Genomic DNA, 24365 nt, shown 5'->3' with positions numbered 1-24365 from the left:
CCAAATTGAAAAACTCTGACCCTCATATAATTGTGAAGAGAAATAAAAAAAAATCTCACCCTAGGTGTTCCTTGATGTATATTATTCAGATTTTTTTTCTACTAGCTGCATATAAGACCGTGTTTTGGCACTTTCATTTTTCTCATCCATTTTTACCTGGCTGATAAACATGCCCCTTTCAAGCGAATCGGACTCAATAACCAAACTAATCCATGGTACTCTCATGGTACTCTCCGCTTCGCTTTTTTTTTTACGTGTTATTTCTTACATTGGTATCCCAGGTAATCTTAGGTTTTATTACATAGTCGGGAGGAACTACTTGATATAGCAGTAACATCAACTCACCATCATTACGACCAGGAATACGACTTTCCCGAAGCGGATCCTCTGTTTTGCCCACCACCCAGGATAATGGAGCGGATCCCAGCCGGCGAACCAAAACAACGACGCCGTAAAAGAGGCAGACGAAGCAGTCTTCTGGTCAGGCTCCGGAGACGGGCACATGGCGCAACGCTCCCGAGCATACTACTCGCCAATGTCCAGTCTCTTGACAACAAGCTTGATGAAATCTGAGCATGGGTAGCATTCCAGAGAGACATACGAGACTGTAAAGTTCTTTGCTTCACGGAAACATGGCTCACTCGAGACACGCTATCGGAGTCGGTACAGCCAGCTGGTTTCTTCATGCATCGCGCCGACAGAAACAAGCATCTTTCTGGTAAGAAGAGGGGCAGGGGGTGTATGCCTTATGATTAACGAGATGTGGTGAAATAAGGTGAAATAAATAAAAATAACAACATACAGAAACTCAAGTCCTTCTGTTCACCTGATTTAGAATTCCTCACAATCAAATGTTGACCATATTATCTACCAAGGGAATTCTCTTTCGATTATAATCACAGCCAAATATATTCCCCCTCAAGCAGACACATCGATGGCCCTGAACAAACTTTATTTGACTCTATGTCAACTGGAAACCACATATCCTGAGGCGGCATTCATTGTGGCTGGGGATTTTAAGAAGGCTAATCTGAAAATAAAACTCCCTAAATTCTATCAGCATATCGATTGTGCTACCAGGGCTGGTAAAACCCTGGATCATTGTTATTCTAACTTATTCTATTCGACGCAAGAGGCATGTGGCAGGGTCTACAGTCAATCACGGATTACAAAAAGAAATCCAGCCCCGTCGCGGCCCATGATGTCTTGCTCCCAGACAAACTAAACAACTTCTTTGCTCGCTTTGAGGACAATACAGTGCCACTGACATGGCCCGCTACTAAAACTTGCGGACTCTCCTTCACTGCAGCTGACGTGAGTAAAACATTTAAACGTGTTAACCCTCGCAAGGCTGCAGGCCCAGAGAGCATCCCCAGCCGCGTCCTCAGAGCATGTGCAGACCAGCTGGCTGGTGTGTTTACAGACATATTCAATCAATCCTTATCCCAGTCTGATGTTCCCACATGCTTCAAGAGGGCCACCATTGTTCCTGTTCCCAAGAAAGCTAAGGTAACTGAGCTAAATGACTACCACCCCGTAGCACTCACTTCCGTCATCATGAAGTTCTTTGAGAGACTAGTCAAAGACCATATCACCTCCACCCTACCTGACACCCTAGACCCACTCCAATTTGCTTACCAACCCAATAGGTCCACAGACGATGCAATCACAACCACACTGCACACTGCCCTAACCCATCTGAACAAGAGGAATACCTATGTAAGAATGCTGTTCATCGACTACAGCCTAGCATTTAACACCCTAGTACCCTCCAAACTCGTCATCAAGCTCGAAACCCTGGGTCTCGACCCCGCCCTGTGCAACTGGGTACTGGACTTCCTGACGGGCCGCCTCCAGGTTGTGAGGGTAGGTAACAACATCTCCACCTCGCTGATTCTCAACACTGGGGCCCCACAAGGGTGCGTTCTGAGCCCTGTCCTGTACTCCCACGACTGCGTGGCCATGCACGCCTCCAACTCAATCATTGAGTTTGCAGACGACACTACAGTGGTAGGCTTGATTACCAACAACGACGAGACGGCCTACAGGGAGGAGGTGAGGGCCCTCAGAGTGTGGTGTCGGGAAAATAACCTTGCACTCAACGTCAACAAAACAAAGGAGATGCTCATGGACTTCAGGAAACAGCAGAGGGAGCACCCCCCTATCCACATTGACGGGACAATAGTGGAGAGGGTAGTAAGTTTTAAGTTCCTCGGTATACATATCACGGACAAACTGAATTGGTCCACCCACACAGGCAGTGTGGTGAAGAAGGCGCAGCAGCGCCTCTTCAACCTCAGGAGGCTGAAGAAATTTGGCTTGTCACCAAAAGCACTCACAAACTTTTACAGATGCACAATCGAGAGCATCCTGTCGGGCTGCATCACCACCTGGTACGGCAACTGCTCCGCCCACAACCGCAAGGCTCTCCAGATGGTAGTGAGGTCTGCACAACACATCACAGGGGGCAAACTACCTGCCCTCCAGTACACCTACACCACCCGATGTCACAGGAAGGTCATAAAGATCATCAAGGACAACAACCACCCGAGCCACTGCCTGTTCACCCCGCTGTCATGACTGTCTTGATCAGGTCAGGTTACAGGAGACCACAACCCTACATATTATCTCCCAAACCCAACAGAGGAGGAGAGATGAGTATAGAATTTACGACAAGACTACGTGACCCCAGCTGCAGCAGGGTCTTAAAAAGTCAACAAACCCAGAACGCAACGCAAGTTTGAGGACAAAGAAATCCTTTTCTACCCAAGCTATGGATGAGTAGCTGTGTCTAAGCGGGTGAATTCAAGTCAAACCACCTAGCCTCCGTCTCCCATCGAATCGTGGTATCTTAAGGGTTTCACTCCTATGCTGTGAGCTCTGAGCTACAGAGCTGTCTGGCCTCAGAAGACCCCTTCCAGAGAAAGGGGTGAGGGAACAAACTTCTAAACCAAAAAGGACACCGACAAGACAGTCAGAGAGGTGTGCCGGAGTAGCGCGTCATCAAACAGCTGAAGGCCTACGCAGAGAATCCCCGGAGATCATTCCCACGTAATTACATCATTATATTCTGACCCATAAGAGCGGCAGTTTGAGGCAAGGCTAGGGTTAGAATAGCACAGCTGACAAATTCACCCAAATGTAGAATTTTCTTATGTACTTCTTTTTTTCTCTCTCTTTTGAAATTCCCATTGTGGGTAACACGCGCCATAGTGTGTTGGCCCGTTATACTAAGTTCTAATCGATCATAATTTTAGCTTTTTAGTAAATAAATATTCAACTAAGATTGGTGTGGTACGAATTCATTAGTGGGACCCGGGTCCGTGCAGATTCACGGGCTTTACGACGTTCAGAACGAGACTGTTTGAGGCAACTGGTTAATTAGCGGTTGTTGTAAAATCGATATTCTGATATTATTTTAATTGTTCATTGCCCGTACCTTATGCCTGCCCTTACCATAACCCTACCGCTACCATGGGGCACTCTGTTCACACTGTTGACATCAACAAACCGCTCGCCAGATGTGGAGGTCCTGGGAATGGCGTGGTTACGTGGCCTGCGGTTGTGAGGCCGGTTGGACATACTACTAAATCCTCTAAAATGACGGTGGAGGCAGTGGAGGCAGCTTACGGTTAAGAAATTAACATTAAATACTCTAGCAACAGCTTTGGTGGACATTCCTGCAGTCATCGTGCCAATTGTATGGCAAGTCTCAAAACTTGAGACCTCTGTGGCATTGTGTTGTATGACAAAACTGCACATTTTAGAGTGGGCTTTTATTGTCCTCAGCACAAGGTGCACAAGGTGCATCATGCTGTTTAATCGGCTTCTTGGATGAATTATTTTGACAAAGGAGAAATAAGCTTTTTGTGTGTATGGAACATTTCGGAGATATTTTATTTCAGCTCATGAAACATGGGATATATGTTTTTATATGTGTTTTTATAAGTGTTTTTTATACACTTTATATGTTGTGTTTATATTTCTGATCAGTATAGAATCATTGGTCAACAAACCACTACGTTATTTTCTATCTGTAACTGTTAATCAATCCGTATTCACACCTAAACCTAGCACCACTACAGCTACATTATCTCAATGACAGAACTTAGGCCATCAAGGTAGAAAGGGTCAAATCAAATTTCCCTAAGTTACATAAAGGGGTGCCCCAAGGTTCAATATTCGGCCTACTGTTTACAATCTATTCAAATAATATTGTTAATGCTGTTAAAAAAGACATTCAATTATATGCAGATGATACAGTGTTGTATTCCATTGCTCCATCGGTTGGCCAAGCCTTTTCACATTTGATGTCTCATTTTGAAATACTGCAAAGGTCAATATTTGATCTAAAGTTAGTACTAAATGCAAACAAAATGCATGCTTTTTTTCTAGGTCCCATAACCCATATTGAAATGCATTTTTAATGACAAGTTCATTCCTACAAATATCTTGGTATCTGGCTTGATGAAAAAACATCACTGAGCTGGTGAAGAAGTTCAAGGTTGGTTTCTTTTACAGAAACAAACATGTATAACTTTTGTTTATTTTAGACTATGGAGATATTATCTAGTATATGCATGCAGCAGCATCTACACATAAACCACGAGATGCTGTTTTCCATTGTGCCCTTAGGTTTATTACTGGTGATGGTTAAACTCACCATTGTGTTTTGTAATTCTGTATCAAAAAGTGGGTTGGGCGTCTTTGTATGTAAGGAGAGAGCAGCATTTTCCTGTGTTCATCTACAAAGCACTCATGGAGACACTTCCTATATTCTGCATTCTGCATCCGTAGATACCAGCCATTAGTCTGTGTGATTAATGGGGGCTGACCTAGAGCAGTGTTTGTAATTCAAGGGCAGATCCTGGGTCATTTATACAAAACATTTTTAGAGTCCGAATGGTTTGAGCTACAAACTATTAAAAGCTATCTATGAAAAGCTGATGCTCTCACGAATACGCACATGTTTTGCTCTATGATGCTTACAAGCTACACAAGAGTCGTTAGAAGGTAAGGGGTTCTTCTACATAGAATATCATGGGAAATCCCTGGAAATAGTGTCTATAATACTGTAATAAGCTCCCATAGTTGCTGTCACAACCTCTAAACTCCACACACAGATGTCACTGACGAGTTGTTTATTCATTTTCCAGTGAACAAACAATTTCAAACAATTATAGCATCCATATTAATTCATTTGTAGCAGTTTTTTTTTTGCTTTGTTGGACCTCATTTGTCAATAAAACTCATGAATACAACTGTTTATGTCAAATTGCATTGTAGTTGTAGCCCTAGTTATCCTGAAAAGAAAATGGTAAAACACGTCATTGTGAGGCTAAATATAAGGGCTGGACCTGCAGATAAAAGAAAGTAAGACAAATTAAAAGCTGAATATTGCTGGGATCTCGGTACTGGGAGGGTTAATAGTACAGCAGAAGGAATGAAATACATATATTTAAAATCTGAATACACACTTTCATACGTTTATGCCTTGGCATTCGATGCGTCATGTACTCATTATGGGGCGGCAGGGTAGCCTAGTGGTTAGAGGGTTGGACTAGTAACCGAAAGGTTGCAAGTTCATATCCCCGAGCTGACAAGGTACAAATCTGTTGTTCTGCCCCTGAACAGGCACTGTTCCTAGGCCGTCAATGAAATTAAGATGTTTTTCTTAACTGCCTAGTTAAAAAAAGGTAAATAAAATTATAATTATCATTCATTTTCCAATATATTTCGCTACTCTCACGACTTCCGCCGAAGTCGGTCCCTCTCCTTGTTCGGGCAGTGTTTGGCGGTCGACGTCACCGGCCTTCTAGCCATCACTGATCCATTTTTAATTTTCCATTGGTTTTGTGTTGTCTTCCTTCACACCTGGTTCCAATCCCATCAATTACTTGTTGTGTCTTTAACCTCTCTAGGGTAGGGGGCAGCATTCGGAATTTATGATGAAAAGCATGCCCAAATTAAACGGCCTGCTACTCGGGTCCAGAAGATATGATATGCATATAACTGGTATATTTGGTCAGAAAACTGTTAAAATAGTGTCTGTGAGTATAACAGAACTGATTTCGCAGACGAAAACCTGAGAAAAATCCATTCAGGAAGTATTGGTTTTGTAGTTTTCTATCACTGCCATTACAGTATCCATTGACTTAGGACTCCTGTTATGGATGATGCGAATTTTCGCAGCTTTTTGTTAAAAATCGCGCAACATTTCAAAGTCCTGCTACTCATGCCAGGAATATAGTATATGCATATGATAAGTATGTGTGGATATAAAACACTCTGAAGTTTCTAAAACTGGTTAAATCGGGTCTGTGGCTATAACAGAACGTGTTTAGGAGTAAAAATGTTTACCAAAAACAAAAACAAAAATATTCGTCCGCCATTCAATGTATTGTTAAAAGAAATGAGGACCCCCTGTAAACACCTACAGCTTCCACACGATGTCGCCATTGCTGTCATTTTCTGATTTATTTATCCTTGGTTACAACACGAATAAGCCCCTCCTTTCTTGAGGCGCACCACAGTATGTTGTGAAACTGAAAAAATGGACGATGATTTCTAGACTTGCTGCTATCGAATACAGATCGCCCCGTGATCAATTTGATACATCATTAACGTTTATTAATACCTAAAGTTGGTTTAGAAACGTCGTTTGAAGTGATTTGTAAAAGTTTATAGGCGACTTTTGTAATTTTAAAAAGTGACGTTGCGTCTTGTAAATGGGCTTTTTGCAGCATCAGACTGGCCTTCAGCAAATGACATTTTGGGTATACAATGACGGATTTAATCGGGAAAAAGACCCAATTGTAATGTTTATGGGACATTTAGGAGTGCCAACAAAGAAGCTTGTCCAAGGTAATGAATGTTTTATATTTTATTTCTACGTTTTGGGTAGCGCCGGCTACCGCAAAATCTGTTGTTTACGTGTCGTGCTGGTATTTTGGGGGGTGCATGCTATCAGATAATAGCTTCTCATGCTTTCGCCGAAAAGCATTTTACAAATCTGACTTGGTGGCTAGATTCACAACGAGTGTAGCTTTAATTCAGTACCTTGCATGTGTATTTTTATGAAAGTTTGAGATTTATCGAGTACTATACTCAAGTACTATAGGTGGTGCTCTGAAATTTCCGCTGAGTTGTCCCTGTGCAGGGACCACCTCCATATTAGGACTCCATTTGCAGTTCCTATGCCTTCCACTAGATGTCAACAGTCTTTAGACATCGTTTCAGGCTTGTATTCTTATAAATGAGTGAGTAAGACCAGTCTGAACGAGTGGACCCTAACGTGACGCAGAGTTTTTTCAGGCGCATGTGCATTTCTTGTTTACCTTTTATATTGACGACGATATTGTCCGGTTGAAATATTATAGATCATTTAGGCTAAAAAACAACCTGAGGATTGAATATAAACATTGTTTGACATGTTTCTATGAACTTTACGGATACAATTCAGATTTTTTTGTCTGATTGTTTTGACTGAGTTTGAGCCTGTGGATTACTGAAGAAAACGCGCTAACAAAGCAGAGGTTTTTGGATATAAAGAGACTTCATCGAACAAAATTAACATTTATTGAGTACATTAATGTCTTCTGATTGCCACCATATGAAGATCATCAAAGGTAAGGGATTAATTATATCTCTATTTCTGAGTTTTGTAACGCTTCTGCTTGGCTGGTTACTGTTTGTAATAAATAGTCAAATGGACTATGTTCTGGGATCGGTATGTTCTGGGCTAGGTATGCTTTCAACGAAAAGCATTTTATAAATATGACACTGTGGTTGGTTTAACAAGAAGTTAATCTTTAAACCTATGTAAAATATGTTTTGTTTTCTGAATTTTTATAATGAGCATACAAGGACTGTAACGGAACTTTTCGAGTTTTTGTCTGGACGAAGTGTCTTCGCCTCATGAAGATGGATTACTGAGCTGAACACGCTAACAACAAGTGTCTATTTGGACATAAATTATGGACTTTATGGAGCAAATCAGTCATTTATTGTCGAACTGGGATTCCTGGGAGTGCCTTCTGATGAAGATCATCAAAGGTAAGTGAATATTTATGGTGTTATTTCTAACTTCTGTTGACTCCAAAATGGCGGATATTTCTCTGGCTGGATTGGGCTCTGAGCGCCGTTCTCAGATTATGCTTTTTAAAAAATAAATCTGACACAGTGGTGGCATGAAGGAGAAGTCTATCTTTAATTCTGTGTATCTTTTATCAATGTTTATTATGAGTATTTCTGCAAAATCACCGAATGATTTGGAATCAAAACATTACTGCACGTAACGCGCCAATGTAAACTGAGATTTTTGGATATTAATATGCACATTATCGATCAAAACATACATGTATTGTGTAACATGATGTCGTATGGAGTGTCATCTGATGAAGACAATCAAAGGTTAGTTATTTATTGTATCTATATTTCTGCTTTTTGGAAAAATGCATGTGTTTTCTTGACTTGGCTATGAGCTAACATAATCATATGTTGTGCTTTCGCTGTAAAGCATTTTTGAAATCGGACATGATGGGTAGATTTAATAAGATGTTTATCTTTCATTTGCTGTATTGGACTTGTTCATGTGTGAAAGTTACATATTTCTAAAAAATATTTTTGAATTTCAGCGGATGTTGTCGAGGGGTTCCGCTAGCAGAACGCCTGGCCTAGAAAGGTTAACCAGGATGTGGGTAGGTTTCTGAGGTCTTACTGCCAGGAGCGGCCGGGGGGAGTGGGTGGCTTTCGTGCCCTGGGAAGAGATGGCCCAGAACTTGCTCCGCCAATCCTCCACTAACCTTTCTCCCTTCCAGTGTGTATTGGGGTATCAGCCAGTTCTGGCTTCTTGGCATCAGAGTCAGACCGAGGCTCCTGCGGTGGACGACTGGTTTCGGCGTGCGGAAGAAACATGGGACGCCGCCCATGTCCACCTTCAGCGCGCCGTACTGCGCCAGAAAGTTGCCGCAGACCGTCACCGCAGTGAGGCCCCGGTGTTCGCACCAGGAGACAGGGTCTGGCTCTCGACCCGAAACCTGCCCCTCCGCCTGCCCTGTCAGAAGCTGGGTCTTCGGTTTGTGGAGCCATTTAAATACCTGAGGAGAGTGAACGAGGTATGTTACAGGTTACAGCTTCCCCCCGATTACCGCATTAACCCCCCGTTCCATGTGTCTCTCCTCAGGCCGGTGGTGGCTGGCCAACTCCAGGAGTCTGAGGTGCGGGAGGTTCCTCCACCCCCTCTGGACATCGAGGGGGCCCCGACGTACTCCGTTCGTTCCATACTGGATTCGAGACATCGGGCGAGGGGCCTTCAGTACCTCGTGGACTGGGAGGGTTATGGTCCGGAAGAGAGATGTTGGGTTCCGTTGGATCCTTCCATGCTGCGAGATTTCCACAGTCTCCATCCAGATCGCCCTGTGCCTTGCGCTTCGGGACGTTCCCGAGGTTGGTGCCGACGAGCCGTGCGTCGGGGGGTGGGGGGGGGGGTACTGTCACGAACGAGGAGAGTTGGTCCCTCTCCTTGTTCGGGCGGTGTTCGGCTGTCGACGTCACTGGCCTTCTAGCCATCACTGATCCAATTTTAATTTTCCATTGGTTTTGTCCTGTCTTCCTTCACACCTTGTTCCAATGCCATGAATTACATGTTGTGTATTTAACCCTCTGTTTCCCCTCATGTCCTTGTCGGAGATTGTTTGATTGCATGTGATGTGCATGTATTATGTTGGTGTACGACGGGTTTTGTACACACTTTTGATATTTTGTCCATTTTGGTTTTTGGAGTTTTATCAGCATTTATTAAACTATTCCGTTTTTTACCAAGTTCGTTCTCCTGCACCTGACTTCCCTGCCACCAGCACCTATTACAGATACTTTGCTCTACTGTTAAAATTACTATGACTAAGTAGGTCCTGATATTATCCTTATTGCACAGCATCCTTGAATCTTGATATCCTAATTTCACAGTACCAGTTGTTCTGAAAACACCAGAGAGAATCTCACAACATCAGGAACCATCTTTGTCCTTGCTTCTTCCGTTTGACGTCAATACTATGCATACTCATGTAATTAATAGATGCTACTGAATGCAAGTGCAACACATGGAAGTGCAATAATCATGAAGAATTTCACAGAAGTTATCTTGATACTATCTATCCCGCATGCGGGAGCGTAATCATCACCTCAAACGAATTAGCATAACGCAGCGGACATAAATATCCCTAGAAAATGTTCCTATTCATGAAAATCACAAATTAAATATATTGAGACACAGCTTAGCCTTTTGTTAATCACACTGTCATCTCAGATTTTCAAAATATGCTTTACAGCCAACGCTAGACAAGCATTTGTGTAAGTTAATCATAGCCTAGCATAGCAGCAGGCAACATTTTCACGAAAATAAGAGAAGCAATCAAATTAAATAATTGACCTTTGAAGAACTTCGGAAGTTTTCACTCACGAGACTCCCAGTTAGATAGCAAATGTTCCTTTTTTCAAAAAATATTATTTTTGTAGGTGAAATAGCTCCGTTTGTTCTTCACGTTTGGCTGAGAAATCGACCGGAAAATGCGGTCACTACAACGCCAAACTTTTTTCCAAATTAGCTCCATAATATCGACAGAAACATGGCAAACGTTGTTTAGAATCAATCCTCAAGCTGTTTTTCACATATCTATTCGATAAAATATCCACCGGGACAATTGGTTTCTCATAAGAAGCGATTGGAAAAATGGCTACTTCTGTACTTTACGCAAGATTTTCTGCGGGACCCATCATGTGACCACTTGCTCAATGTGGTCCCTTACGGCTATTCTTCAACATAAATGCGTAAAAAGACGTTGCAATGCTGTAGACACCTTGGGGAATACGTAGAAAGCGTAAGCTCATTCGTAGCCCATTCACAGCCATATAAGGAGTCATTGGCATGCAGCACTTTCAAAATATGGGGCACTTCCTGATTGGATATTTATCTGGGTTTTGCCTGTAACATCAGTTCTGTTACCCTCACAGACAATATCTTTGCAGTTTTGGAAACGTCAGAATGTTTTCTATCCAAAGCTGTCAATTATATGCATAGTCAAGCATCTTGTCGTGACAAAATATCCTATTTAAAACGGGAACGTTTTTTATCCAAAAATGAAAATACTGCCCCCTAGTTACAAAAGGTTTAACTCCTGCTCCTAAGCGTGAACAGAGCCACATATCATATTGTATCGAGTGGCACCAAAGTTTCACCCCTGCTATGTTCCCCTGACGTGAACGCAGCAACCTTGAATGGTACAGTGGTTCCTCCTCGTGTCATACAGCGGCACACCTTGAGTTCTGCCGCAGAATTCTGTGGCACGTCATTACATTTTCAACCATTTTTTTCTGTTACTGCAAGTTATTACTAGTTTGACCACCAGAGTGCATCTTTGAGAAGCATTTGATAGTATTCTGTATTGGCATTACCAGAGAATTAAAACCTTTTTTTTGTAATAACATAGTATATGGGATTGATTTTAAGAAATGTGGCTTAATTAATATGATTATTTTGTGTTTCTATCATTCTGTAATGATATGCTATTTGGTTCATAAGGACAGCAAAGCTAACAAATTGTCAGCCAACATTGTAAAGTAACTTATTTGAAAAGTCATTACTTTATTACATTGATTAGCAAGCTTCCCCTTGGTTGTTAGGGAAAATCTGGTCTGTGAAAGGAGGGGGGGTTTCACACCTAGCTTGGCTATTAGACTATTCTTTAGTAAAGGTTGAATAGTCTATTGTTCAGTTATTAGCCCCCCTCCCCAACTTGCAACAAATTGTTGTTGTTCCAATCTCGTTCCTTTCCCTCTTCTACAAGTCATCATTCTGCACCTGAGTGGCTCGCTTGTGGGTGTGCTGGCAGAATATGGCAGCATCTTTGGTTGTGCGTCAAGAATTCTGCATAGAGCAGCATGTTTGTATGAACGTGTGGATATTCACAGGCAAATTGTTATATGCTATGGTGGTACATTTGTGTCGTTTTGTCGAGAGTAAAACGTATTTTATTTTCAGTCCAATTTTTTTTTTCCGAAAGCAACTTTTTTCCGACACAAAGGAAGTCATAGCGGACACCTACGAAGAAGGACTGTGTGATGATGGCATCTCAGTTAAGCAGTACTGGGCGCTCTTCCGTCCAACTTTTACATAGCTAGTAGTTAGCTCCTACGATTCAGTGTCGGTTCATAACATTCTAATATATTACACACATACATACATAGTGTAGAACAATAAATCATGCCATTTTTATTCTCAAGCTAACCAAAAGCATTTAGCTACGAACGCCTGTTCTCGCAATTTTCAGTTGAATTAATCTAACTTTCTTTCATGGCAACTCATAAGCAGGCCATGTCATATTTGTTTCATAGTTGATATATAATCATATTTCATGACAGTGTAATGGTTTGCTTTTTTTGACAGAAGGATGAAAGAAGACAATATGTCTGTCACGAAGAGTTAGGGAGTCTTTGCAGCGTGTAGATGGTGCAGGTATCATTGCAAATATCCCATCACCTAATGAACAACAACAATACCAGTATCCTGAAAATTACATCTGCTGCTTTGGATTGAACGGTCAAATCTCAGTTATTGTTTTCATATCTACAAAAAATAAGCTATCTTCTTTACTTTCAGAGAGCGAGCTGATCAAGGGGTCAAAATATAGATATTACCAGATGTTCACAATCCGAGGAACAGGCCGTGGAAGCTTTATTGCTGGCAAAAGTGTCCATAAACAGAGGTAATTAAACTGTTCTGTGTTCTTTTTCTCTTCATCTCGGCCTGTCTTGTTGTACATGGAACCTGTCTCACATTCATTAATTAGAAATCCCTTAAGATGTCAGCTGCTAATTTTCAGATTTACACCACATAAACACATCAATTTTCACTGGACTATCTGTTGCTATCTGTTGCTGCCAAGTCATGATTTCCCTGGGGGTTAGCCTGGCAATAACCAATTGGTGAGACACATACCCCTCTATATTTAAATGTGTCAGGTACACTCTGATAGGTGTCTGCGTCACATACAGTATCTTCTATTGACATTATCTTCTATTGTTTGTCCTCATGTTTTTCAGTATAAAGTACTCTGTAGCCACTTAGTGTGGACACCAGGTGAGACCACACACACACAAACACACAATAACAGTCTCTCTCCTTCACTTCATTGCTCTCCCCTTTCTCCATAAATTCTCTAGGTTATATCAGCTGTTTTGGTGAAACCCTCCCGCATCTGAACTGGCTGACACAGAGAGCACAGCATGATCATAGGTGAGAGGTCACTTGTTTGGGTGAACAGGAAGTATTATTAAAGAGATGCCTTACATTGAAATACAGACAGAGATGCAGTAGTCGTAATGATCCAAAGTCAGTTTTGCATTTCACCTCCTGATGATTATGATGACTGACCGTGTTATCATGATTAAGCCTTGTTTTTTTTATTCTCTCTCTCTATCCATCTGTCTCGCATCTGCAGGTATGTTTTGATGTGAGAGAGGAAGCCAGTCCCGTCATCGCCACCTCACCCGCTCTTAAGATAACCTTTGGGCCAACTGGGGGCCAAGGCTGGTTAGGAGACACCGCAATTGTGATGAACTGAGAACATATTAGGGTAGCATTGTAATTCATTAATCATATGTTGTCTGCCGGTGTTCTTTACCTCTTTCCCTTTCTGTCTTATACACCTTATTTCCCCAACTCATCTTTCTTCCTCATTTTATAATGCACACCATATGTGCATTGAAGTACAGATTTAACTTGTATTTATAATATACAATTATCATAATGATAATGCATGTATTATGTATTTATAACATCTGGATAATGAACTTCTTTCAGTAAAACATTTAACATTCTCCACTGGTTGAAATTAAGTATCTCATTGAAATACTATCCTGTGTACTCAGATTAATGCAGATGAAGGGAGTTAGATATGCATATTTTTTTCTGAATATATGAATTAAAATTCAGCCTTTAATTAAATAATGTTTCTAGTCTATTGCATAGTTACAATGTGTAATCATTGATGACCCAGGAGCAGGAGTGGTAAACACTGTTGAAGTGTATAATTGTAATACATACATGCAGACACAGCATCATTCAAATAATAGAGTTAGACATTCTTTTTCAGTCATATCAGAGAGATTCATACCTGAACCGCACATGTATTTGCCAAGGAAGACTACATGATTAGTAAATAAAATTCAATGTACAGGCTACAATGTGGGAATCTCATGCGTGGTAATAACGACAGTACATGTTTATAGGACTTGCATCCTTGGCATAATAAAGTTATTATATTCTACTCTATCCATGGGCTTCATTCAGAGTTGAAGATGATACAACAACAATGATAGCTGAAGTTCATAGATTGGTATCAATATTAGTTTAGATCCTAACGTGTTAGATCGGCTACATACTGTAGCTAGCTACACATCCATAGGCATACCGTTATTTTTATCCTCCACTACACAATAAGCAAGTAAATAGTTAGCTAGCTATTGTTACTTCAGCTGCATTTCAAGCAAGCTTCCAACAATTGTACATTCAATTTGCAATTTGATTCTTTACATCCACTGTTTCACAAGACGACAGCCTGGTGTGCTGGTTCTCAGTAGTCCCTAAAACATCAAACAACACTAATTATAAATGAATTCTCGATATTCGTAAATTAATTAACTTAATGACAAAAAAATATGCACAGATGTTTGTCTCTACATTAACTAACCTATTCCTCTCAATTGTAAATTTTTTTCTTGACTCGTTATGACGTTATAACTACTTACATTTAGTTCGCCAGCCATCTTCACCCAGGGACGGGTGGCTCACATCAAATTCATCATTGGAACCACTCGATATGATTGGTCATATAAAAACCTTGGGACCCAAATGCATAATGAGTGCTCTAACTCCCCCTTGTGATGTTCTGGAGCAATGAAGCCGTGACGCTGGGTACCTCTAAGTCCCGCGGCGCAAGCTCACAACTTTTAAAGCAGGAACCACTGTATGGAATTGCACCTAAATTTCACTCCTGCTATGTTCCACTGATGTGAACACAGCAACCTTGAATCGTATTGAGTTGCACAGGACTCAGTTCAATTACCCTGATGTGAATAAAGCTACCTTGTTTCACTAAATTACCCTCATGTGAATAAAGCTACCCTGTCATCTACAGTCTATATAGACTTTATTACAGTTACCACCCACAATGGGTTTCCTGGGGTAACATGTAATCTCTTGAATCTTATGGAGTTAACCAACGTTTCACTCATGCTATGTTCCCCTAACATGAACGCAGCAACCTTGAATCGTGTGGAGTTTCCTCCCACTAATGTTTTTCAACTCAGCAACTTGTCTTACGTTCCCATTTTCATTCCCCTACATCACATTCACACCCAGCAGCTTTCACCAGTCACACACATGTACATATACACTTAGGTCTACAAGTATATGTGGCTACATGGCTACTACGTAGCATTGGGTATTATATTTAGATTTGGCGATCTAGCTAACGTGTTTTGATACACAGTATTAGCCTATGATAATGGTGCACATAAAGATGCAGGCAAAGTAATCTCTATTGAAAAAAAATACAGAAAATTCTAGAGCCGTATTTTAACACATTAAATATAACAACTATAATTGTCAACCCAAAATGCATGACAATCACTGAATTAGGTTGCACATTCAAATATTTAGAACATGAAAAGATGAACAACTTATTTATTGAATAGCATCTCAGTAGTCTATTACACTTTATAATAAAGCACTTTGAATTACAGTATTCAGGCAACCAAATCATGGGCTGGTGCCACCAACTTAAAAACTTAGTGGGACCAGTGCCACCAGGGGAAAATGTTCAAATTAAATATCTCATTTACATAAGTATTCACATCCTTGAGTCAATACTTTGTAGAAACACTTTTGGCATCGAATACAGTCTTTCTGGGTGAGTCTAAGAGCTTTCCACACCTGGATTGTGCACCATTTGCCCATTATTCTTTTCAGAAGTATTCAAGCTCTATCAAATTGGTTGTTGATCATTGCTTGACAACCATTTCCAGGTCTTGCCACATATTTTCAAATAGATTTAATTCAAAACTGTAACTTAACTAGATTTAATTCAAAACTGTTATTGTCCTGCTTAAAGGTGAATTAATCTCTCAGTGTCTGGTGGACAGCAGACTGAACCAGGTTTTCTTCTAGGATGTCACCTGTGCTTAGCTCCATTCAGTTACCTTGTAATCCTTTAAAACTCCCCAGTCCTTAACAATTACAAGCATACCCATAACATGATACCGCCATCAAGATGCTTGAGAATATGGAGTAGTGTGTTGTATTGTATTTGCCCCAAACATATCACTTTGTATTCAGGACCATTCAAATCACCATCCCAGTGTACTTTTCTGAATATATTATCATTACAGTAACTTAATCGAAATCTGAGAACTCCTTAATCAACCCGATTAGCATCAAACAAACTAGGCGTCACCATTTTCCTCAAACACTTGTGACTGGTTATAGCAGTGGGATGATTCAGCACAGGGTATCAACAGAGAGGAAGACTTAAAAGCGAGAGAGAAGAGGATGGGAAGAGTAATAATTGTCAAGCACCCTTCCACCTCATACTTAGGAGTGCTGATTTCCATGTGACCATGATGACTAAAGCCAGTATCATTCATTAATGCTCTGGGTCCTCATTACTGTCTCTTCACACATTTTGAAAGACTCATTACCTGCATAATGGAATAGCCCTTAAAAACAGCCAGACCTTTCCTTAACGTGAATTAATCACCTCAGCAACGAGACAAAAAGGGAATTATCTTGTTAAATATTGAGAAACTTCAAACCAAGACTTTCATTCAAACTTCAGCCGATCTGACTAGATGGCTCATAAAGAGATCTGGGTCATTGTCAATGAACAGTACACATTGATATAGATGAGAATCTGCTTTGGCAGCCAAATTGTAGCAAGGACAGAGATGTACTTACATTTGACTATGACTTTCACTGTCTTGGTGTCAGGAGAGGCAATGTCATTCATTGCACTGCATTCATAGTCCCCTGCTTGGTCCCTCGTGATACCGGTGATGTTTAGATATTCTCCACTGTCATACTTCCTGGCTACAAACAAGAGGAAAAAAACATATTCCTATTCAGGAAGATACAGTTTACAAGGTGCTTCAACATCAATTCCCTAAATACAGGAAAATAATTAGTACAATGACATACAGTTCCTTGAGAAAGTATTCACACCCCTTAACTTTTTATACATTTTGTTGTGTTACAGCCTGAATTTAAAATGGACTAAATTGAGATATTGTGTCACTGATCTACACACAATACCCCACAATGTTAAAGTGGAATCATGTTTTTATACATTTTTACAAATCAATAAAACAATAAATAAGCCCTTTGTTATTGAAAGCCTAAATAAGAGTAAAAATGTGCTTAACAAGTCACATATTAAGTTGCATGGACTCACTCGGTGGGCAATGATGATTTTTGAATGACTATCTGTAACCCACACATACAATTATCTATAGGGTCCCTCAGTCAAGCAGTAAATATAAAATGCATATTCAACCACAAAGACCACAAAGGAGGTTTTCCAGTGGCTATCAAAGAAGGGCAGCATTAGTAGTGTAAAAAAAGCAGACATTGACATATCCCTTTGAGCATGGTGAAGTTATTAATTACACTTTGGATGGTGTACTAATAAACCCAGTCACAACAAATATACATGCGTCCTTACTAATTCAGTTGCCGGAGAGGAAGGAAACCACCCAGGGAATGCACCATGAGGCCAAGGTTAAAACAGTTACAGAGTTTAACGGCTGTGAAAGGAGAAAACTGAGGATGGATCAACAACATTGTATTTACTCCACAATACTAACTGAAACGACAGAGTGAATAGAAGGAAGCCTGTACAGAATAAAAATATTCCAAAACATGCATCCTGTTTGCAATAAGGTACAAAAGTAGTACTGCAAAAAAAAATGTAAATAAATGTACTTTTTGTATGGAATACAAAGTGTTATGTTTGGGGCAAATCCAACACATCACTGACTATCAATTTAGGGGGTAGATGAGCTTTCATATTGCAGATAGATTTCCAATCCAATGGGTGTGTGTGTGTGTATATATATATATATATATATATATATATATATATTCACAAAAACAGAATCTTAAAATAAATATATATTTTCCTTTATTATTTTCCAATACCCTACCACCCCTCCCCTAATTGGAGTAAACTAATGGACAACAACACGTAGGCTTCTACTTACAGCTTGTACATACTATATACATTTTACGGACACAGTATATTTTTACAATAGTTATATTTTGTTTGCACTTAGTCCCATCCTTCAGCTACCCTCAACCCCTACCTTCTATCTCTGAAGACATTCCCGTTTTGATTGATATTTGCTATATATTTTTAACTGTGCTGTTTCACAAAAGTTCTGAACCTACAGTATATATATATACAGTGCCTACAGTATATATATATACAGTGCCTTGTGAAAGTATTCGGCCCACTTGAACTTTGCGACCTTTTGCCACATTTCAGGCTTCAAACATAAAGATATAAAACTGTATTTTTTTGTGAAGAATCAACAACAAGTGGGACACAATCATGAAGTGGAACGACATTTATTGGATATTTCAAACTTTTTTAACAAATCAAAAACTGAAAAATTGGGCGTGCAAAATTATTCAGCCCCCTTAAGTTAATACTTTGTAGCACCACCTTTTGCTGCGATTACAGCTGTAAGTCGCTTGGGGAATGTCTCTATCAGTTTTGCACATCGAGAGACTGAAATTTTTTCCCATTCCTCCTTGCAAAACAGCTCGAACTCAGTGAGGTTGGATGGGGAGCATTTGTGAACAGCAGTTTTCAGTTCTTTCCACAGATTCTCAATTGGATTCAGGTCTGGACTTTGACTTGGCCATTCTAACACCTGGATATGTTTATTTTTGAACCATTCCATTGTAGATTTTGCTTTATGTTTTGGATCATTGTCTTGTTGGAAGACAAATCTCCGTCCCAGTCTCAGGTCTTTTGCAGACTCCATCAGGTTTTCTTCCAGAATGGTCCTGTATTTGGCTCCATCCATCTTCCCATCAATTTTAACAATCTTCCCTGTCCCTGCTGAAGAAAAGCAGGCCCAAACCATGATGCTGCCACCACCATGTTTGACAGTGGGGATGGTGTGTTCAGTGTGATGAGCTGTGTTGCTTTTACGCCAAACATAACGTTTTGCATTGTTGCCAAAAAGTTCAATTTTGGTTTCATCTGACCAGAGCACCTTCTTCCACATGTTTGGTGTGTCTCCCAGGTGGCTTGTGGCAAACTTTAAACAACACTTTTTATGGATATCTTTAAGAAATGGCTTTCTTCTTGCCACTCTTCCATAAAGGCCAGATTTGTGCAATATACGACTGATTGTTGTCCTATGGACAGAGTCTCCCACCTCAGCTGTAGATCTCTGCAGTTCATCCAGAGTGATCATGGGCCTCTTGGCTGCATCTCTGATCAGTCTTCTCCTTGTATGAGCTGAAAGTTTAGAGGGACGGCCAGGTCTTGGTAGATTTGCAGTGGTCTGATACTCCTTCCATTTCAATATTATCGCTTGCACAGTGCTCCTTGGGATGTTTACAGCTTGGGAAATCTTTTTGTATCCAAATCCGGCTTTAAACTTCTTCACAACAGTATCTCGGACCTGCCTGGTGTGTTCCTTGTTCTTCATGATGCTCTCTGCGCTTTTAACGGACCACTGAGACTATCACAGTGCAGGTGCATTTATACGGAGACTTGATTACACACAGGTGGATTGTATTTATCATCATTAGTCATTTAGGTCAACATTGGATCATTCAGAGATCCTCACTGAACTTCTGGAGAGAGTTTGCTGCACTGAAAGTAAAGGGGCTGAATAATTTTGCACGCCCAATTTTTCAGTTTTTGATTTGTTAAAAAAGTTTGAAATATCCAATAAATGTCGTTCCACTTCATGATTGTGTCCCACTTGTTGTTGATTCTTCACGTTTGAAGCCTGAAATGTGGTAAAAGGTCGCAAAGTTCAAGAGGGCCGAATACTTTCGCAAGGCACTGTATATATATATATATATATATATATATATACATATATATATATATATATTCTACGAACACAGTACAGTTTACATTCGTAATTTTCTTATTTATACTCCCACAATTCAGCTCCACTCAACACCTACCATCTATCTCTGAACACCATCCAGTCTTGATTACTATTTGCCATATATTTTTCTACTGTGCTGTGATGTTTCACAAAAGTTCTGAACATTTCTACTCTCAAAATTTCTACAGATTGTAAATTAAATATACTTTTTTAAGCTAAAAGTGTTATATTATTGATCGATTGACTATGACATTTCAAATCACCCAGCACTGCTATTTGCAGAGTTAGCTCCAGGTAAATGTTGAAATTCTTCAGCTATTCCTGAACGTGTGACCAAAAACAAGCAAAATATGGACAGTACCAAAACAAATTATACAATTATTCTAACTCTTTGGCCTGAATGCCAAGCGTCACGTCTGGAGGAAACCTGGTACCACCCCTACGGTGAAGCACGGTGTTGCCAGCATCATGCTGTGGGGATGTTGTTCCGCGGCAGGGACTGGAAGACTAGTCAGGATCAAGGGAAAGATGAACAGAGCAAAGTACAGAGAGATCCTTGATGAAAACCTGCTTCAAACCTTCAAACCTTCACCCCAGACTGGGGTGAAGGTTCACCTTCCAACAGGACAACGACAGCGAGCGCACAACGAAGACAACACAGAAGTGGGTTCGGGGACACGTCTCTGAATGTCCTTGAGTGGTTCAGCCAGAGCCCATACTTGAACACAAATGAACATTTCTGGAGAGACCTGAAAATGTCTGTGCAGCGAAGCTCCACACACTGCACCAGGGATTTTGGCCAACTCCTCCATACAGACCTTCTCCAGATCCTTCAGGTTTCGGGTTGTCGTTGGGCAATACAGACTTTCAGCTCCCTCCAAAGATTTTCTATTGGGTTCAGGTCTGGAGACTGCTTCTTACGGAGACACTCCGTAGTTGCCCGAGCTGTGTGTTTTGGGTCGTTGTCATGCTGGAAGACCCAGCCACGACCCATCTTCAATGCTCTTACTGAGGGAAGGAGGTTGTTGGCCTCCAAATGCGGCGAGTGGAGTTTAGACCAAAAAGCTACATTTTTGTCTCATCAGACCACATGACCTTCTCCCATTCCTCCTCTGGATCATCCAGATGGTCATTGGCAAACTTCAGACGGGCCTAGACATGCACTGGCTTGAGCAGGGGGACCTTGCGTGCGCTGCAGGATTTTAATCCATGACGGCGTAGTGTGTTACTAATGGTTTTCTTTGAGACTGTGGTCCCAGCTCTCTTCAGGTCATTGACCAGGTCCTGACGTGTAGTTCTGGGCTGATCCCTCACCTTCTTCATGATCATTGATGCCCCACGAGGTGAGATCTTGCATGGAGCCCCAGACCGAGGGGGATTGACCGTCATCTTGAACTTCTTCCATTTTCTAATAATTGCGCCAACAGTTGTTGCCTTCTCACCAAGCTGCTTGCCTATTGTCCTGTAGCCCATCCCAGCCTTGTGCAGGTCTACACATTTTTTCTCTGATGTCCTTACACAGCTCTCTGGTCTTGGCAATTGTTGAGAGGTTGGAGTCTGTTTGATTGAGTGTGTGGACAGGTATATTTTATACAGGTAACGAGTTCAAACAGGTGCAGCTAATGCAGGTTATGAGTGGAGAACAGGAGGGCTTCTTAAATAAAAACTAACAGGTCTGTAAGAGCCGGAATTCTTACTGGTTGGTAGGTGATCAAATACTTACAGTGGGGCAAAAAAGTATTTAGTCAGCCACCAATTGTGGACAGGTGTCTTTTATACTGATAACAAGTTCAACAGGTACCATTAATACAGGTAATGAGTGGAGGACAGAGGAGCCTCTTAAAGAAGAAGTTACAGGTCTGTGAGAGCCAGAAATCTTGCTTGTTTGTAGTTAACCAAATACTTATTTTCCACCATAATTTGCAAATAAATTCATAAAAAATCCTACACTGTGATTTTCTGGATTTTTTTCTTCTCATTTTGTCTGTCATAGGTGAAGTCTACCTATGATGAAAATTACAGGCCTCTCTCATCTTTTAAGTGGGAGAACTTGCACAACTGGTGGCTGACTAAATACTTTTTTGCCCCACTGTATGTCATGCAATAAAATGCTAATTAATTACCTAAAAATCATACAATGTGATTTTCTGGATTTTTGTTTTAGATTCCGTCTCTCATAGTTGAAATGTACCTAAGATAAAAAAAATTACAGACCTCTACATGCTTTGTAAGTAGGGAAAACCTGCAAAATCGGCAGTGTATCAACTACTTGTTCTCCCCACTGTAACTATTCACAAAGTCAGTACCTTGTAGAGACAACTTTTGTAGCAATACAGCTGCAAATCTCTTGGGATATGGGATAAGCTTGGCACATCAAGCCACTGGGATTTTCGCCAATTCTTCAAGGCAAAACTGCTCCAGCTCCTTCAAGTTGGATGTGTTCCGCTGGTGTACAGCAATGTTTAAGTCATACCACAGATTCTCAATTGGACTGAGGTCTGGGCTTTGACTAGGCCATTCCAAGACATTTAAATGTTTCCCCTTAAACCACTCGGGTGTTGCTTTAGCAGTATGCTTAGGGTCATTGTCCTGCTGGAAGGTGAACCTCCCTCCCAGTCTCAAATCTCTAAAAGACTGAAACAGGTTTCCCTCAAGAATTTCCCTGTATTTAGCGCCATCCATCATTCCTTCAATTCTGACCAGTTTCCCAGTCCCTGCCGATGAAAAACATCCCAACAACAACAGGTTATGTCGATATAGGTCTCATTTTAATGTGGATATAGATACTTTTGTACCTTTTTCCTCCAGCGTCTTCACAAGATAATTTGCTGTTGTTCTGGGTTTGATTTTCATTTTTCGCAACAAAGTATGTTCATCTCTAGAACACAGAACGCGTCTACTTCCTGAGCGGTATGACGGCTGCACGGTCCCGTGGTGTTTATACTTGCATACTATTGTTTGTACAGATGAACGTGGTACCTTCAGGAGTATGGAAACTGCTCCCAAGGATGAACCAGACTTGTGGGGGTCTACATTTTTCTTCTGAGGTCTTGGCTGATTTCTTTAGATTTTCCCATGATATCAAGCAAAGAGGCACTGAGTTTGAAGGTAGGCCTTGAAAAACATCCACAGGTACACTTCCAATTGATTCGTCAATTAGCCTATCAGAAGCTTCTAAAGCCATGACATCATTTTCTGGAATTTTCCAAGCTGTTTAAAGGCACTGTCAACTTAGTGTATGTAAACTTCTGACCCACTGGAATTGTGATACAGTGAATTATAATTGAAATAATCTGTCTGTAAACAATTGTTGGAAAAATGACTTGTGTCATGCACAAAGTAGATGTCCTAACCGACTTGACAAAACTATAGTTTGTTTACAAGAAATGTGTAGAGTGGTTGAAAAACGAGTTTTAATGACTCCAACCTAAGTGTATGTAAACTTCCGACTTCAACTGTACATGAAATTAGTTGCAAAATGAATAGGAAACATAGTCAAGAAGTTGACAAGATTTTAAATAATGATTTTTAATTTAAATAATAATTGTGTCCTTTCGTCAAATTTTCCTCTATTTGCATCAATTACAGCCTTGCAGACCTTTGGCATTCTAATTGTCAATTTGTTGAGGTGATCTGAAGAGATTTCACCCCATGCTTCCTGAAGCACCTCTCACAAGTTGGATTGTCTTGATGGGCACTTCTTACGTACCATACGGTCAAGATACTCCCACAGCAGCTCAATAGGGTTGACATCCAGTGACTGTGCTGGCCACTCCATTATAGACAGAATACCAGCTGACTGCTTCTTCCCTAAATAGTTATTTCATAGTTTGGAGCTGTGTTTGGGTCACTGTCCTGTTGTAGGAAGAAATTTGCTTGAATTAAGCGCCATCCACAGGGTATAGCATGGCGTTGCAAAATGGAATCATAACCTTCCCTCTTCAAGATCCCTTTAACCCTGTACAAATCTCCCACTTTACCACTAACAAAGCACCCCCGGACCATCACATTACCCCCACCTTGCTTGACAGATGGTGTCAAACACTCCTCCAGCATCTTTTCATTTTTTCAGCATCTCACAAATCTTCCTCTTTGTGTTCCTAATACTTCAAACTTAGATTTGTCTGTCCATAACACTATTTTCCAATCGCCCTCTGTCCAGTGTCTGTGTTCTT

At 40.7% G+C, this 24365-nt stretch overlaps 1 protein-coding gene across 2 annotated transcripts in view; it reads right to left on the bottom strand.

The window, feature by feature from the left end:
- negr1 (neuronal growth regulator 1) overlaps positions 1–24365 on the bottom strand; it is a 400053-nt gene that overhangs the window by 155445 nt on the left and 220243 nt on the right. For both annotated transcript variants that reach the window (XM_021599922.2, XM_021599923.2), the window contains exon 4: positions 17012–17143. In XM_021599922.2, coding sequence (XP_021455597.2) covers positions 17012–17143 — 132 coding nt within the window. The remainder of the gene's footprint in view (positions 1–17011; positions 17144–24365) is intronic.

This window comes from Oncorhynchus mykiss, chromosome 4, assembly GCF_013265735.2.
Source record: "Oncorhynchus mykiss isolate Arlee chromosome 4, USDA_OmykA_1.1, whole genome shotgun sequence".
Classification (NCBI taxonomy): domain Eukaryota; kingdom Metazoa; phylum Chordata; class Actinopteri; order Salmoniformes; family Salmonidae; genus Oncorhynchus; species Oncorhynchus mykiss.
This window is presented reverse-complemented; position numbering and strand designations above follow the sequence as displayed.